We start from the raw sequence: 17,307 nt of genomic DNA on the forward strand, positions 1-17,307 counted from the left end.
TCTAGGCTGGCACAAAGCACAATGCATTTGTCTTTAGTCAGTAAGACAACCTCATATGAACTATTCTCCCAAACAAGGTCATGGATGGGAAAACATCGCATTTCTTGCATCATCATTGTTAATGCTCTGTCAGGGTTCCGCCCAAGACCTCAAGATATCATATCAATCAATCAAAATCTTATCAGTTCTCTTCACCTCTTGCATTGGCGACCAGAGAAACTGTTTGAGAGTACAAAGAGGGTTTGAGGGTGTGTGGCGAGTGTCTTTGCCACGTTTTGCAACATTGAACAAAGCCTGCCGAATAGGCAACACTCGCTACGTGCTCGCACACGTGCAAATCTTCGCTGCCCAATTCTTGTTTTTAGGTCATTCACATAATGAGCCAATTCTTACAATGTAAGGAGTACAGCCATAAGAGAGTAATTTAATGTTTTTTTTTGTACGGATCATAATTCATGAAATAATTGACCCCTGAGTTGCAGTTACCCTCCAAGCCATACAGGAGTCGCTGTTGTTTTTCTTGGCTACCATCGACGTCACGTATCTGTGCTACACCGGGCGCGTATGGGCCACTTCCGCACTCAATATCAACAACTATGGCGAAGACGTACGACTATTTGTTTAAACTGCTATTAATTGGGGACTCCGGGGTTGGAAAGACGTGTGTTCTGTTCAGGTTCTCAGAAGACGCCTTCAATTCCACGTTCATATCGACAATAGGTAAATACAAATGCTTTAAACGGGCACGTTTGTATAAAGCGCCCGCCGGTTTGGTCTATTTGCTGGCGGCCTAATTACGCTAGAATAATGTTGTGACATTGATGATTGGTGTACCGTGTAAAGCTATTTCCTGGAAGCTGCGTTATAAAAAAAAATCTCCTGAGGTTAGCGTACTAGTTGTCAGCTGTTAACGTTATTAAAGTCACCGTGTGCGGTTTGCTACGGTTAACTCTCGGCGCTAACGACAAATGTCAGACACGGAATGCATTTTCTCGCCCTATATTACTGATACGTGTGACATTTTGTAACTGATATTACACTAGTCCGTGACTGTAATGCTAGCGAACGAGCTAGGTGGTAATATTGACGTGTACGATCGTCCCTCTAGGCATAGATTTCAAAATAAGGACAATAGAGCTCGATGGCAAGAAGATCAAGTTGCAGATATGGTAAGTTGAGTCTCATGATACTCATATTGCTTATTATTACGCCTTGAATAATCTGTGTCCGTTCCTGCCGTTGCTAATGGATGTTTACAACAACCGTAACAACCGTAAATACACACTAAATTGTATCAACCGGCTCGGTCCAGTTAAAACTTCTAAATTGTTTATTTGCTAAAACAAGAACAACACACCAATGTGTTTATGTTCATCTATGCCAGCGATGTATAGTACAGTTTAATTTCATGGAAGAACATTTATGCTCTTCCATTACATGGTTGAAAGTACAATTAACCTGTGTAGAGTGACGCCTTTTGCCATTTATACAACACAATCATATTTTTGTGTTTCAGTTGAACAGGCCCAGATTTCACACTAAGTAAATCAATTCAGATGAGGTCATTATTATTTCACTATCCAGTTTCGTAACATTTTTGTTTGCTGTGTTGTGGCATTTTTCAAATATAAGTTTTGCGCCTTGTCTCAAGAAAAAAAAAAAACTGGTCGACAACACATTATACAATTTTCAATTTTTCTGTTGTTCTTTCCCCAGGGATACAGCCGGTCAGGAACGCTTCCGAACAATCACCACAGCCTACTACAGAGGAGCCATGGTCAGTATGTGTTCAAGTGGTGACGCGAAGAGTGAAAACCATGAGCAACTGTTGCCCCACTATGTTTTTGTAATGTTCTCAAAATGGGCTCTCCATGCCCACAAGCTAAACCAATTACCCCTCCATACCTTAAACTTTTCATCATTAAAAAGCTCTGATATGGTTGTGCTATATCACATAAATCCTACATGCAGACAGGATTTTCGACTAGCACTAGCGACAATATTAGGCATGTCCCAATCAAAGTCAGTCACTCGATTTTGTGTGTTAGCTGATACTGAATCTTGATCCAATGACTCAAAGAGGCTGTAATTCTTGATCCTTTCGGTGTTTTGATGAAAGCATGTCGCAGACATGTTAATAAGACACCTGGTAACCCTTTAAAATTGTGAAAAAAAGTAACATTTCTCTTTTTAAAGTAAATGCAGCTTTTGTTTTTGAGCCTCACTAACCTTTGGTGCCTTTCTATACAGGGAATCATGCTCGTCTATGACATCACCAATGAGAAGTCTTTTGAAAATATCAAGAACTGGATAAGGAACATAGAGGAGGTATCTCTTTGCTTTCCATTCTCACTCCTGCTATTATGCCGGAATTCTGAGTTTCAATTTTTCCCCTGTTAATTTGGCTTCTCGTAGCATTACAATATTTAACAAAACCTTTTTGCGGTCTCACTGGTTGAGCACTCACACACTGTCGAGGCTTGTTTTCAGAGTAGGTGACCCTGGTTCGATTCCTGTGCTGAGCGGCTCTTTCCTGCACGTCATTCCCTCTATCCCACTTCCTGTTTCATCTTCAGCTGTCCCTTTAATTAAGCAACAACAACAAAAACACAGCTATTTTTTGTGTTGTGTGTGAGGAATTTTTGAGATGCACTTACTTTTCTCTTATTAGATTTGGAAATGATCTAATTTAAACTTTTTTTTTGTGTGAGGGATTTCTGAGACTGACTTCTCAAAATCTGTTAAATTTGGTTTTTGATCTTGTAACATTCCAACATTTTGTAAAGAGAAAATGATAAACAAATGTTCAAAATCACATATTTCTCCAAAATATTAAACATCATTATTGTTATATTATGCGCAGGAGTTTTGAGACTTTTGATAAGATACGATTGTTTTTTTCTCTCTCTTGCTAAATTCAGATTTTTATTTTATGATCTTCCAGATTTTTTTCTTGAAATATGTACCTTTTTTTTTTTTTGCAAGCTTAATCTCGTAATATTATAGTATGCCTTTTTTATGTGACTTAATTCCCATAATTATTTTGTCCTTGCTCTTGTTCCAGCATGCGTCTTCTGACGTTGAGAAGATGGTTCTCGGCAATAAATGTGACATCAACGACAAGCGACAGGTGTCCAAGGACAGGGGTGAAAAGGTAAGAAACAACCTCCGAGAATATACAGTGACGCCTTGAGATACGAGTGACTCGACTTAAAAGTTTTTTAAGGTACGAGGCGTCATATTTTGCTTTGACGTGTGAGCGCAAACTTGAGATTTAAATGTTGCTTTAAATTTGAGGTGCCCGACTTACTTAAGGACTCGTTTCACTCGTAGTTGCCAAAATGCTCCCATACATGCTACTTATATGATCTACAAGGTTTTTCAAGTTCCTCGGCTGCCATTATAGTGAATGTGGATTGATCTTGTTCCCGTAACGTGAACATGCACTATTTTCTTTTCTTCACATACACAACCAATCCACGGATCATGTGCGTCTCAAAGTTCCGCGAACCGTGGTGCATGATCCATATGGATCACAGATCAAAATGATCCGTTGTACCACTAATTCCAAAGTTTACTATTTTAGCGCTACACATCTTACATATAATGTGGCTCTTGTCCTGTTCACTTTCACCCTCGACAGTGTAGAAGACCAAGTGTCTCCACATGTCTGCTTTTAAATTAGAAATAACTTTTTGGTTCTCACGGCAAACTGGGTGGCGGACATTCATGTTTGTTTCAGTCTGCACTCGCCGCATGTGTCGGCGTGTGCGCTTCCCAAAGTGTCCCTTAAGTACTGTTGTTCCTTAAAAGCCCCTATGCCACTGAGTTACAAAGGTTGCGAAAGTTTGAGTTTGACAGGGTTCGGAATTGGTCGGAATGTGTCGCATTTGTGTTCGGAGTTATTCGTAGTTGCATGTTCAAAATTTCCTCGCAAATCCATTTTTTCACCATGATGGTAATTTGCACGTAATTCCGTCATAATTCATCGTAGTTTGTCATAAATGTGTCGGCAAAGTTCTTTCCGAGGTCCCATTCACAAGTTAACTCTGACGCCCATATCCTATGGTGAGAGAGCACTTGTGTTGTGGCGGAGCGCGCTCTCAAGTGCGGCTCTGCCTGGAACAGCACACGCATTGAAATCGTGTTTCAAAAACAAGAAGCTAGTTTGGAGACATGTGTTGAACATATTTTCTAGTTTGTATTTCATGTTTTACAAGTGCTCAATGTGCCCCCGCCCACCACTGGCTGCGCGGACAGTCAAGCAGGGTGATCCTCCAAAACGCAACAAGATGTTGCCGCACGTGCATGGCTCTATGAACATTAAAATGTCGATGGCATCTGACTCCTTGGAAAGAAAAGAAAAGTTTAAACCGATTAAATGTCAAAATTATGACATACCATGTACACTGTCATATTGGACTTTTTTGTGCAGCGCGTCATCGCTGTGACATGGTTCGCACAGGCAACACAGCCCTGTTCATTTTGGAGTTATTTCCTGGTCTATATTGTGCTATAAAAATGCCTATGGCGTCGTTTAATAGGCCTATTAATATAATTTAGAAAGCACTCCTACCCACTCAGGTTTCATATAGTCTTCCGTTGAGAAAGAAAGAGAAAAACATTCACAGGTGACACACAGCAACCGTTCCGTTATGGTGGCATTATGAATGAAAAGTGTGACTTGTCACCAAAATGTATGCAAACATGTGCTAATGATAATAAATATTTAAAAAAAATTGCAGTATTATTATTAGGCTATTATTATTCACGCGTCGTGATGGCTCCCTGCCTCTTGACACGTACAAAACATTACGTCACTTTTATGTAAAAAGATCAAGAAAAACCTATGACTGATTGTCACCAAAATGTATGAGTACATGTGCAGACAAAGTCTGGAAATATTAGAACAGAATTTGCAACAATTTTGATATTGTTCAAAAGCGTTATGCATTCTTCTTCTTCTTTTTCTTATTATTATTATTAGGCCTGAATGTGCGGCAGCGCTTCCGTCTTAAATATCAAAATTATTGCGGGCTTAGTTCTAATATTTTTAGGCTAAGGGTAACAATCAGTCATGGTTTTTATTCCTAATGCCACCGTGAGGACTGGTTGCGCATTATTGGATTTCGCACTCAGCTCGATGAGTCAGTTCTACAAATGCCCCCTCCACCCCTCTTTCTTTCTCCAAGGAAGAATATGAAAAACCTGACTGAGTAATATCTAAATTATCGCAATGTACTTAACGACACCATACAAATTTTTATAGCACACAATTAGACCAGGAAACGCAAACGTGTCACAGCGATGACTGACTGGACAAAAAATGTCCAATAGCTACATCTTCTAAAACGAAAAATAATCATTTTAATCTGTTGTGTGGGTCAATTTGTCTCAAATTTTAGGTTAATTGGTGCGTCGTCTCAAATGTGGCTTTTACATTGCAAACACGTCGCAGATGTGTTGCAAAATGACAGAGACGACAACCTCATATTTTGCGAATTCAACATTCGTAGCGTTCGGCGATGTTCGCAGTTTAGTGGGATAGGGGCTTTATTAAAAACAAATGTAAACATTTGATTTGGGGAAGATGATGTGTTTTGATGAATATACCAGAAAGCATCCTGATGTGAATCCCTGTCATTTTGTAGCTTGCTTTAGAGTATGGCATTAAGTTCATGGAGACGAGTGCGAAGGCCAACATCAACGTGGAGAACGTAAGTTCCAAACCTCCTGTGACAATAATAGTAGTATACTTACGTACAGTATATAAATGAGATGCCATGTCTACCTTGCAGGCCTTTTTGACACTCGCCAGGGACATCAAATCCAAAATGGATACCAAAATGGTAAGAACCATTAGAGTACTTGGAATGACTGATTGTTTTCCAGCATAGGTGTAATGAGGCCAAAATTCAGTAGGCATATCTATCATGAGAAGACCCACAAAAGTGCACCCTTTTGATTTGAAATGGCCTTTTGAGGGTCGTTTGGTGAACAAATACGACTAGATTAATAATCTTAGAAATTCTCCTCTTGCATAGTAAATAATTCTCAAAACAAGATCAATAAGACTTTATGGCTTGATATAAGAGTTTGAGTCTAGCTTAGATAGCTGATTTTTGCAGTGTGTAATTGCTATCGTGTGTTGACCCACAAAAAGTTGAAGAAGAAGGCACATTTTGGTTTGAATCCGCCATAACAGGCTTTTTTGTGTGTGTGTGTGTGTGTGTGTGTGTGTGTGTGTGTGTGTGTGTGTGTGTGTGTGTGTGTGTGTGTGTGTGTGTGTGTGTGTGTGTGTGTGTGTGTGTGTGTGTGTGTGTGTGTGTGTGTGTGTGTGTGTGTGTGTGTGTGTGTGTGTGTGTGTGTGTGAAACCAATGGCATCCTCCATGCAAGTTTCACCTTTCAACATGAAATTTGGTGTTGATATCCATCACAATACAAAAAAGTCTGACGGACGCACACCAGTACTAGAGCAGGATGTCAGACATTCTGGCTTGAAGAAGCCATTTTTGGGTGTAGGTGTTGATGAAGTTTTACTAGGGAATTTATTGCCCAAATTAGCCACACTAAGAAGCAGGAATCCTAAACAGATGCACGCAGCTACTTACAGAGCTTTTTTGCCAGCATTGTCTAATTAAGCACTTGAAGAGGGGCTGCAAAAGCTCATCGCCACTTCCAGTCCAGCTTTATTAATGATATAATCAGGGATGTGATTTTTCCGCTAATTCGCGGAATTCCGCTTTTTATACCCCCCCCCCCAAAAAAAAAATTCTGATATTTTTTTATTTATTTATTTTTTGTAGTTCATTGTGTATGCACATGACTCCGACAGATAACATCTTCTGCTATAACAAAGACATTTGTGGTATGATCTAATATGAGTTACTTTTCATTTGGTCATGATACAATTATTTGTTCATGAAATTTGAACTCTTCAACATTATTTATGTGTTAACTTAGTAATCACATTAGTTAGATATGATGATATTCTCAGTGATAGTTTTTAAAAGCAAAGACAGTCCAATGTTTTTGAATGTGACTGATTTTGAGTTGACTAAAACTGCCATTTTATATGGGATAGTTCAATATACATTGAAAATTTATGCTGTTGTTTTGTCTATTTCTTTGTCATGGCATTGAAAGTACTTAAAAACACGGAAAACCCATGAGCTCCGGGGGGCTTCGCCCCCCGTGTCCCCCCACCAGGGCACTGCCCTAGACCTAGCTGGGTGCCAGCGGCCCCCAGACCCCCGGCTAAATTTTCAGATAATTTCACTTTGGTCAAATCACATCCCTGTATAATAAATAAAGCATCCAGATTTGAGATGATTCCAGCTGTTGATCATTTGTGTTGCCTCAGGAGGGGAACACACCTCACGGTAGCAGCCAAGGAGTGAAGATTCTGGAGCCACGGAAAAAGAGCAGCTTCTTCCACTGCAACCTCCTTTGAGGACCACCGAGGCCTTTTTACCGAAGAACCCGCTCGAGCCCAAATAAGACTGTTGCTTGCTTGGGAGCACTTGTTTTCATTTCCTTTCTTTTATTGCAGTCTGCACAAAAGCATAATCGCCTCTTCTGAGTGCTTCCAGCTGGACAATCGTCGTTTACAGGAGATCTCTGAGGACCGGGGGGGCCGCTCGGAGGAAGTCAACGAGATGTCGCACAAATAACAGGCTTGTACAGCTGTTCTTCCCCCCTTTTTTTTCTTTTAATTTTCAACAGAAGAGGAGTGTTATTTGTTTGACGTATTTTTTTGTTTCGTTTTCAATACATTTCCAGCCAGAAACTGACAAGCTTGAAACTTAGCCAAACAGCGTCATTTGGCAGTTGGGTTTTAAGTCATTGATAAAAACATAATAAGTTTCGATATTTTGGTGCAAAGCAGCCATGTTAGGGTCGTTTTGGTTAAATAGGACTTTGCAGTGTTTTGAGAACTCATCCCCTTGAAGCCATTTCCCTTTTGTTTGTAATGTGAAATTTGGCAAGCAGTTTATTCTGAGTAGATTCGCAAGTAAGTCTCAAACTCCCCCATGCACAGGAATTCTGCCATTTCAGGTTAATGCTAGCAATGTTTCAAAACTCAGCTCTCAAAGCAATTTTCAGTTTTGTGAAATTTGGTTGGTATGTTTGTAATGAGTAGGACCGCAAAAATGTCTAAAGTACCTACTGTATGCCAGAAAAGACGCAGGTAGTCTGCATTGTTAGTTTGAAGATGCCGTTTTAGGGTGATTTTTGCTCTAAATGTATATTTGGTTGCAAAGTTTGGAAAGTTCATCCCCTTCATGCACTAATGTGAAATTTGTTAGGCATATCTGTTGTGAATAGACTCACAAAGAAAGTCTCAATACAGTATTCAATGCCTGTAAATACACAGAAAGTCTGCCATTTTGCTTTCAAACTGCTATTTTTGTGGTCATTGTTATTAGTTTGTTAGCATTCGCCTCTTTGGAATCAGGTGCGTTAGAGGACAGAAACATCTCAAACCTGCAGGACTCCGGCCCTCGAGGGCCAGGATGGGTAAAGCCTGTTCTAGACTGGTTGTGGATTGTTAAATTGTTTACCAAAAAACATACTTTCCAGCTCAAATTCTTATCATTCTGTATTAGATATTGCTTGCCAGTTGCCTGACATTAATTGGACTTCTTTGACTAGCATGTTTAACAATGGCCTCTTTCACACGGCGACATCAGAGCGTTTGACTTGATATGTTTTGGCACAGTGCCTGTGCTTTTTACACAGCAGGATAATGCCGTGACCGCGTGCGCTTTCGTAGAACAGCGGCAATTGCTACCTCCAAAGCTGAAAAATGGTCCTATTGAAAATAGTGACTTTCACAACTTGTGTGAAAGGCGATAATGCTTGGCTTAACTCATTCACTGCCAGTCAAGTTGAAAATAATGTATCTTTGACTTCTAAAGCTGTCAATGACTTAGCTTTAAAAACACAGTGAAGTCCTGCTTGTGGAGGAAAAATGTGCCTAGCTCTATAAATGTTCGAACTTGATGGTTTCTGATTTGATACAGTGTCAAGCTAAAATGACATTTCTGGCAGTTTGAACAAAAGAATCCCCCACCCTTTTAAAGCTGTCCTTACTCGTTACCACACTCCATTAGACATATCCATGGTGTCTCATTTGGGGTCTTATTAGTTCTTATAACTGCCATGACTGCACCCAGTACAATATCTGACTGACAGGCTTGTCCTAACTTCTGCTTGAGCTCTTTTTTTCCTACAGTATTTAGCAGTATTGTTAAAAAAAAATCAAAGGCAAAATGACTGTTTTTTTTTTTTGGGACAAAAATCCCAGTCAGGTTTAATCAGTATTTTCCAGAAGCACTTGTTCGACGTTTAAATGCAATCCAACACAATAGTTGTGCATTATTTTTTTAATGTGTGCTTCCGTTAGTGTCAGAGCTTCTGAGTTGGAAGCCTTTCACACATACCCAATAATGTCTCTCTTCTTCTTCTTCTTGGTCCTCCATTTTATTTTGTTGACGTATCACCAGATTTCCACCACACACGTCTTCTCACTGCATTCCTGCACCTTTTATCCTGCACCTAAAATGACGTGTCCATTTGTCCTTGAAGCCCGATGTGGCTATGCATTGTGAATCTTGGACCTCTGTCTTTTTGTGTGTGCTTCCATTAATGTTTACTTTGTCTGAAATTGAGCCTTCAAAAAAATGGCATTCTGTCCAAATAAGTACCGTACATAAAAACAACAACAATGCAATCAAAACATTTGAGGTTGGGGAGTTATTAGTGATACATTTCTTTCTCCTGTTGTATCACTTTAACTCCCTCTGTTTTGCACTCATAAACCTTTAAACTTATAGTTTAGGAAGACTTTTTTTTTGTATTACACCCACATTGAATAGAAAAAATATACATAGAGTATGCGGTCATTCCTTTGCTATATAGTGATTCATTTTTTGTGGGTTCAGTGCATCACAGATTTATTTAAAAAATATATTTTTGCGCAGTACAATACAATTGGTCAACTACACTTCTTGGTAAGGTTAGCTATTGTTTTTTTAATTGCACAAAATGCAACTTTCTATCACAAGCTAAACGACGTATTTCCATAGAATTACAACTTTCATTCATCCATTATCCAAACCGCTTTAAAAAAACAACAACAAAAAACAACGACCTTGGCTTGTTAGGATGATCTTTTTTTCTTCTTCTTTCCCATGTGGCCCTTGTACGGCCAGGTTTTTTATTCTTATTTGAAACACACAATATTTTTGTGTCTTATGCACCACACATCCTGTGTGAACAACTAACTATATTTTTTGTTTTGTTTTCAAACCTGACATTGCATTTTTACAGTCAAATTTTTTTCTCATACATTTCATACATTGTAAAGTACATAACATAGTGAATATTCTATTGAGAGATCGACTTATTGTACTGTACTTTCTACTTCCAGTGTGAAGATGTGTATCTGCAGTTTGTAGAGATGTCTTACTTTTTTTGGATGAATAAAAAAAACAAGCAAATCAAACTTAATGCTTCATTATTTCCTCATCTTGGCTGACAGTGGAAAGTCAGTCAAGCTTGTTTGTGTTCCTGCAGTAGACCTTGACCGCTTTCATAGCAACCGGGCCGACGTAATCCGCTGGAGAACCTTCTGGCCCATCTTTCTTTTTTAAAGTCTGGCGTAACTTGGTCCCTCGTAGACTGAAAACAAAAATCTAATTTACGCTCAAATAAACATTGCTTCTAATAGGAGGGAAACATTATGTACAATACATAATGTGTGTTTCCATCCAAAACATCCTCAAGAAGAGATGCAAAGACCCCTCCACTTCCAACCTTTGTCAGTATTTTAAGTCCATTTTGAGATGAATGTTAGATTACTTTCCTTATATTCTTATGTGGAAAGTGCTGTGGACACAAGAAGGGATAAGAGGGCAAAATCACATATCTGTAGTACATGAAGGCAATCATATCATTGATATATCTTAATTTCTGAAAAGAATGTACCTCTATTTTTCTTGATTTTTTTTCTTTAGAAAAAACAGACATGACATCGTTATATGGATTAAAAAAAACAATTAAGCCGGTCCTTTAAAAAATACATATAATAATCACACTTTGCATCAGTTGAATGGTCATTGTGCAGTTGCCCGTCGTGGCCACCAAGGCGCAGTATAATATAGGAAGAGATACTGTACATGAATGTTTGTACTGTATACATGTCTCGGCTCCTCGCAGAAGAAAACGAGTATATGACTGTCTAAATATGTTGCTGCACTGTTTGCATTCAAATATCAGTTGCTAATGCATTTACCATTATGCCAGGGGCTGCAGCCTGTGGCTCTTTAGTCCCTCTCCTGGGATCTCTTAGAACATTAGCAGAAAATATATTTTTATTTTATTTTTTTTTTAGATAAAATATTCTACAAATGAATTAATGATTTAGATAAAAGAAAATTAATAATTAAATATTTAAAAAATGTCAGTCGAAATTTTTAAGTTAGAAAAAGAGAGATAAAAAGTATATGAAAATGTTTGCAAAAATGACATGTCCAAACGTAATCATAAAATGTCCAGAAGGAAGAGGAAAAGCAGAAAATTACCATAACCTGACATCATTGAAATTGCCAAAAATGGCAGAGAATTGAATAAAAATCCAGAAAAGAAAATGCTCAAAAACAGAAGACGAAAGGCAGAAAATCCCCATAAAATGTTTGGAATTGGCAAAAAAAAAAAAAAAAAGTCAGAACATTTAGAATTAAAAAAAAAAAAAAGCAGAAAAGAAAGTTTTCAAAAAGGAACTACAAAGTGCCCAGAACAAAAAAAGAAAAACCCCCAAATACCATAAAATGTTCACAAAATTTCCAAAAATGTCAGAAATTTATTTAAGGCAGAAAAGAAAACGCTCAAAAAGAAACTATAAAATGTCAAAAACAAAAGAAGAAATCCTGAAAATTAGCATATATCCATAAAATTGCCAAAAATGTCAGAAAGGCAGAAATGTCTAAAAATGTATATAAAATTCCCCCCAAAATTAATAAATGAATCTCTATGTATTGGATTTAGCATATTTTTGTGCAGCTCTAAATAGCTCTCGGGCCCTCAGACTAACACACTGTTTCTGTTTCCTTTATCACAATCTTCAAATGTTTTGCGTCCCCAGACACATTTTTGGTGATTTGGCCTAAAATGGCTCTGTTTCTCGGGGAGGTTCCCACATCATGCATTAGCATTAGCATTAGCATTAATCTAGTGAACTGAGCTGTAAGCTATGTGCTTGCTTTGCATAGACACTGTGCAATTCTCTTTGTTTCATGTTTGGCAGTAAACTTTAACTTGGAGTAGCATTAAACAGCCCGAAGCCTCTTTTTTTCCCCCAATATATTTTTTTTCTATTTCACAAACTGTTGCTATGTAATGTTTTGACCCGACCCACCTGAGGAAGTCCGGTGCCCGGACAATCATGTGCTGAAAATCCTCCATTGACAGCCGGCCGTCATTGTCCATGTCGGCCTCGTCCAGCACCTTCTCGCACACCATCCGCACTTCATCCTCCGTTAGCTCGTTGCGCGTCAGTTTGTTCAATGTCTTCTCCAGGTCCGACTTGCAAATGAAGTCATCGTTGTTGAAATCTTCCCATAAAAAAACAAAGGCACAAAGTTGTACAGGTCAATCTTTGTTCCAGCTTTGATTTGACTGGTGAAAATAACTGCGAGCTTGATTGCCTACTCTAAATCCCTTTTCGCACTCGGCCAGTGTGGAAGCGTAGACGATTCGATGAACAAATCTTTTGAACGGTTCTTTTTAATGAACTGATTCTAAAGATTCCGTTCACTTAAAAGAACTGTCATGCCCATCACTATTGCTCACAGACACACTTTCAGAAATGGACAGCTCCCCAAAAAATTCTACAGAATTCTGCAAGCATTTAAGAAGTAAAATTTCCATCACATATCCCTTAAGATTTTACCATAAATCTTAAAAGCATAGTATGCCTTGACATCTCGCGGAGCCATCTCGCTGAGAACCGAGAACATGTCCAGGAAGTCATCCAGCGTCATGTTTCCTTGGCCATCTTCGGAGAAAACCTCAGCGATCCTCTGGCGGAACGGGTTGTCCTGGAAAGCCAGACAATGCTACTTTACACAATGATCTTTTTTTTTGTGGCACTGTTTATTACTGTACGGTAGTGCCTTGATATACAAGAGCCGCCTTTTTTTTGTTCTGTCTTTTGAGTGCACACTTGAGATACAAGCGCTGAGTCAGACAGAATTAGTAAATAGTCTTCAACAAAAGAGGCTTCAAGCTGTTTATTACCACTCTCGTTTGCAATTTACTGTCAAATGAAACACAAAACGAGAATTACATTGTGTATATAACACACTCATATATACATTGTGTATATAACAACCACACAACTTAGCCTTTGGTCTGCTAGCTTAAGGCTAATGCTAACACAGGCGTTGATTAGCATTTATGTGGCTGTTTGTTAAGGTGACCACATTTTCAAAATTAAAATCTAGGACGCTAAAATTTTGCTAAAAATGTCAAATCTACAAGAAAATGTCACCAAATTTAAATGATATAATTGGGGGTGGTTGTTTGCGCAAAAGATGAATTAGGCTACATGCGCCAAATCCTATTCAGCAACGGGACGGGAGGGGCTGTGCACCAACTGAATCGGGTTTACGCCCGTCGAATGGGGTCAGTACAGACAGTTTTCTCAGTCCGTGTATTTTTACGAGGCTTCGCGTCATATCATAAAGCTTTTGCCGAAAATGCGTAACCACTCACTGAGAGGTGGGCATCTGTCAATTTGCTCACCTCTACAAATCGTAAATATATTGTGGTCAAAGCACGGCATAAAATGTTCATGATAATTGGGAGAATTTGCTATGATAAAGTGGGTGGGCCTAAGAGGCTTTACAACATTCACTAACATTAACAATTGTGCGCCTGCCACATTCTTCAAGTTATGAAAGGAGTCAGATGACAGGCGTTCTTTTCAGGGAATTCTGCGGATGAATTGGTCATCAATTATGGAGGCAGACGGAGGCACGGCGGGGTTGCAGCGAGTGCGTCTCGCTACCTTCAGCTCGGGCATGCTTCCAATCAGCTCGTATGGTAGCTTCACATCTGGCTGCTCGGTGTAGTCAAGGGGAACGAGTTGCGGTGCCAGATCGTGATAGCGGTGGAAGAGTCTGAAAGCGGTACCAAACACCAGCTGCATGTTACTCCGTTGTTATCCATAGAGATGAACATTAGGATTGAAGATAGCTGCCAACTATACTCACCTGAGAATTTCTTTTCTTGTAAAGTATGTACAGTCCTGGAAGGAAAAAAAAAAAACTCAGTCATGAGAATTGATCTTATGCTACATCAGATTGGAATATTTTTAGACTTAGTGAAGCAGCATGAGGTTCAGGGTTATTTTGCAAGTACAGTGTTACCTTCAGTTTCATCCATTTTCCCTTTGAAATGAAATGACTGGAAATACCATTCATCATCATAAAGCAAAATGTTTTGTTTGTGTTTTTCAACAAAAAATAACATTTTTAGGATCAAACTTCAACTGGCCTTGTCTTCCTTTGATTTTTCTTCTTTTTTCTTCCTGATATAGCCTTAACTATATTTTTCATGCAAATACATGATTTTTGCAGTTTTTTTCCGTCAAAAAGAAAAAGAAAACAAAAAATTGTAATGAAATAGAAATCAGATAAAAACGTGTTTTGCCGATTCAGCGCGTTGACAACACCAACCTGGTAAGCGTCCAGTTGCCTTGCCGTGAAGACGGTCTGCTTATTCCCCATGTCGGAGCAAGCGGATGCCCAGCCTGGGTTCCATCGTCGTTGTCATAGGGCACCTGGTGGGCACTGACAGATATGAAATAGCGGGACAAAAGGACGCCAGGGCCGGAGGGAGGTGAGGCGGAGCGGGAGGGGGGCAGATCGGGTGTCGGGCCGCCGCAGGCCCCCCATTTGGTGGCCCTTGATAACATGGTTTCTCCTCCGTTGTGACTGGCAGCTCCTTTTGAAAGGGAACAAGGGCTGTCGTCCAGCATCGTGCCAAAAGCTATCAAACGCTCCTTTGGTGCCACTCCAGAGCCGACGCCTCCGCCGGCGCTCGGGTTACGCTCCACTCAGACGGCCCTTTCATGGCAACCAAGCTGTGCATAGTGCCAAGTTCTCAACTATATTGACCCAAAGAAATAAATTACAGGGTGAAACAAAACAAAAAACGGTCATCACCTAAACTTGAATAACTTTAGAAATAATGAATCAACTATTTTTATTTTTCCAAGGACTACTGAGGAAAAGACATTTATATTTGAGGCATATTTTCGGCTCTCCCTTAGAGATAGGGTGAGAAGCTCGGGCATCCGGGAGGGACTCAGTGTTGAGCCGTTACTCCTCCGCATTGAGAGGAACCAGTTGAAGTGGCCCAGGCATCTGGTTCGGATGCCTCTTGGACGCCTCCCTGGAGAGGTGTTCCGGGCATGTCCCACCGGCGGGAGGCCCCGGGGACGACACAGGACACGCTGGAGAGACCATGTCTCTCGGCTGGCCTGGGAACGCCTTGGGATCCCGCTGGAAGAGCTGGTTGAAGTGGCTGGGGAGAGGGAAGTCTGGGCTTCCCTGCTAAAGCTGCTGCTTGCTTGAATTGCAATAGACTTCAGCCGAAAATATGTCTCAACTATAAATGTCTTTTCCTCAGTAGTCCATGGCATCTCGAAGGTCAAATTTGGTAGACTCTTAGAACATTAAATCTTGGTAAATCTGAAAAATAAAAATAATTGACTAATTATTTCTAAAGTTATTCAAGTTTAGGTGATGACCGTTTTTTTTTTTTTTGCGTCGCCCTGCCTTTGATCTAACGTTGATTCTGCAAGCGTTAGTCACTATTTCGGGGATGTCAGTGAAGTTTGGGTTATTGATGCTGAGGGTGGGTAGAGGTGAACTGTCAGTCACCACATTGGAAGTCACTTTTGGGGGTTCAATGTTTGGTTCAATTCCATAAGGTCACCCCAGGATTGTTACAGCACCCACACTCATAGGTAGAAAGGAACCTTGTTTAAATTCCTGCATATTCATAGTTGGGCATTTTTAAATTCACATATTTGCACATTTTGGGGGGTGATTCTATCTTCTGTTATATGTTGAAAATCTTGTAGTGCCATTTTCGTTCTCTGGCCAAAGCAACACAGTTTTCTGTAGTGTTTTTTTCACCGCCATTTGAGATGTCTTGCTTGGTCGGCGGCCTTTGAATGCATTTTGTGGACCATCAAAAGTGAAAGTGTATCGTCTTCTTTCTCGGTCAGCTACTAATAATAGCTGGTGAAGCCTACTTTGCTCTTACAATTCCCTAAGATTGATTACTTTAAACTTTGTCTATAATGCTAGTGTGTGTACAGTATTTGTTTTCCATGTATGATGATGCATCATTTTGTGCTAACCTGTTGTTCAGACTAGTATGCTAGCTAATACGAGTGATAAGTCTGATGTAAATGTGATGTTCGTTTTGAATAATTTTACTCCTCATTACAGTTGTTTACGTAACATACAGTAGGTCCCTGTTTGTGTGTGTGCGCTAGATGCATGCTTTGCGTTCATGCTTTGCTATCTCGTGGCATCTATATGCAATTATCAACACCTTTTGGGGAGAGGGTGTGTCAGATATTTTTCTCTATTCGCGGCAGAGGTCCGTTCCCATTTCCTGCGATTAGCGGGGTTCACTGTAGTCTTAGTTTACTGTGGTTAAGTTCTTTTTACGCGAGTATGAAAGTTGAAAAAGTGACATACATGAAGTAGAATTGACTCTACCCAAAACTATAGATCATGGTTGGATTGCAATGGTTAAATTATAGATGACAACTGAATTACATGAACTGTTTATTTTGTCTAAGTATTTATGTAGCACAACACTAAAAAGCCACAAATTTATTGAAAAAAATCAGTATACAGTAAAATATGAATACATCTTTTGTTTAAAAAATTTATATTTATTGTAGTGTTGTTCCAATACCGTTTTTTGGCCTTCGATACTGATTTCGATGCCCAGTTTTGCAGTATCGGCCGATGCCGAATTGCCGATACCGTACCGCTGCCTAGGTTGTTTTGTTTTTGTTTGTTTTTCAACATGAAAAAGCTGCCCTGACATTGGTTCAGAACATTCAAGGGCCAATAGGATATCTTGGCTCGGCATGTGAACACCTCACAAATCAGCAAGACACAAGATACTGCATCCAAAGTCCTATATTAGCGTAAGAAATACAGTATTGGTATCGGCATGTTACTTGTTAGTGCTTGCCAATGCCAATACCA

The 17,307-nt window shown here is 39.6% G+C and overlaps 2 protein-coding genes across 3 annotated transcripts; one reads left to right on the forward strand and one right to left on the reverse strand.

Annotated features, from left to right (window-relative positions):
• Window positions 1-550: 550 nt before the first annotated feature.
• On the forward strand, window positions 551-8,402 carry LOC144044134 (ras-related protein Rab-8A-like). The gene is made up of 8 exons (XM_077558361.1): window positions 551-720; window positions 1,109-1,169; window positions 1,717-1,777; window positions 2,251-2,328; window positions 3,065-3,154; window positions 5,652-5,717; window positions 5,799-5,849; window positions 7,365-8,402. The coding sequence occupies exons 1-8, from the start codon at window positions 597-599 to the stop codon at window positions 7,452-7,454; spliced, it is 621 nt and encodes a 206-aa protein (XP_077414487.1). The 5' UTR covers window positions 551-596; the 3' UTR covers window positions 7,455-8,402.
• Window positions 8,403-10,872: 2,470 nt separating this feature from the next.
• cib3 (calcium and integrin binding family member 3) lies at window positions 10,873-14,796 on the reverse strand. Of its 2 annotated transcripts, XM_077558653.1 has the most exons (6): window positions 14,746-14,796; window positions 14,281-14,315; window positions 14,076-14,187; window positions 12,957-13,104; window positions 12,423-12,618; window positions 10,873-10,894 (listed from the first exon to the last, which is right to left on the reverse strand). In XM_077558653.1, the coding sequence occupies exons 1-6, from the start codon at window positions 14,794-14,796 to the stop codon at window positions 10,873-10,875; spliced, it is 564 nt and encodes a 187-aa protein (XP_077414779.1). The 2 variants fall into 2 exon arrangements, with proteins under 2 accessions (XP_077414779.1, XP_077414780.1); XM_077558654.1 differs by lacking the exons at window positions 14,076-14,187; window positions 14,281-14,315.
• Window positions 14,797-17,307: the final 2,511 nt, after the last annotated feature.

Source organism: Vanacampus margaritifer, chromosome 2 (assembly GCF_051991255.1).
Source record: "Vanacampus margaritifer isolate UIUO_Vmar chromosome 2, RoL_Vmar_1.0, whole genome shotgun sequence".
NCBI classification, from domain to species: Eukaryota; Metazoa; Chordata; class Actinopteri; order Syngnathiformes; family Syngnathidae; genus Vanacampus; species Vanacampus margaritifer.

Coding starts and splice junctions, on each gene's coding strand:
- LOC144044134 (XM_077558361.1), top strand. CDS start 597: ATGGCGAAGACGTACGACTATTTGTTTAAACTGCTATTAATTGGGGAC. Junction 721..1,108: donor CACGTTCATATCGACAATAG/GTAAATACAAAT, acceptor TCGTCCCTCTAG/GCATAGATTTCAAAATAAGG. Junction 3,155..5,651: donor CCAAGGACAGGGGTGAAAAG/GTAAGAAACAAC, acceptor GTCATTTTGTAG/CTTGCTTTAGAGTATGGCAT.
- cib3 (XM_077558653.1), bottom strand. CDS start 14,796: ATGGGGAATAAGCAGACCGTCTTCACGGCAAGGCAACTGGACGCTTAC. Junction 13,105..14,075: donor GAAGCATGCCCGAGCTGAAG/GTAGCGAGACGC, acceptor CTGGCTTTCCAG/GACAACCCGTTCCGCCAGAG. Junction 12,619..12,956: donor CTATGCTTTTAAGATTTATG/GTAAAATCTTAA, acceptor TTTTATGGGAAG/ATTTCAACAACGATGACTTC.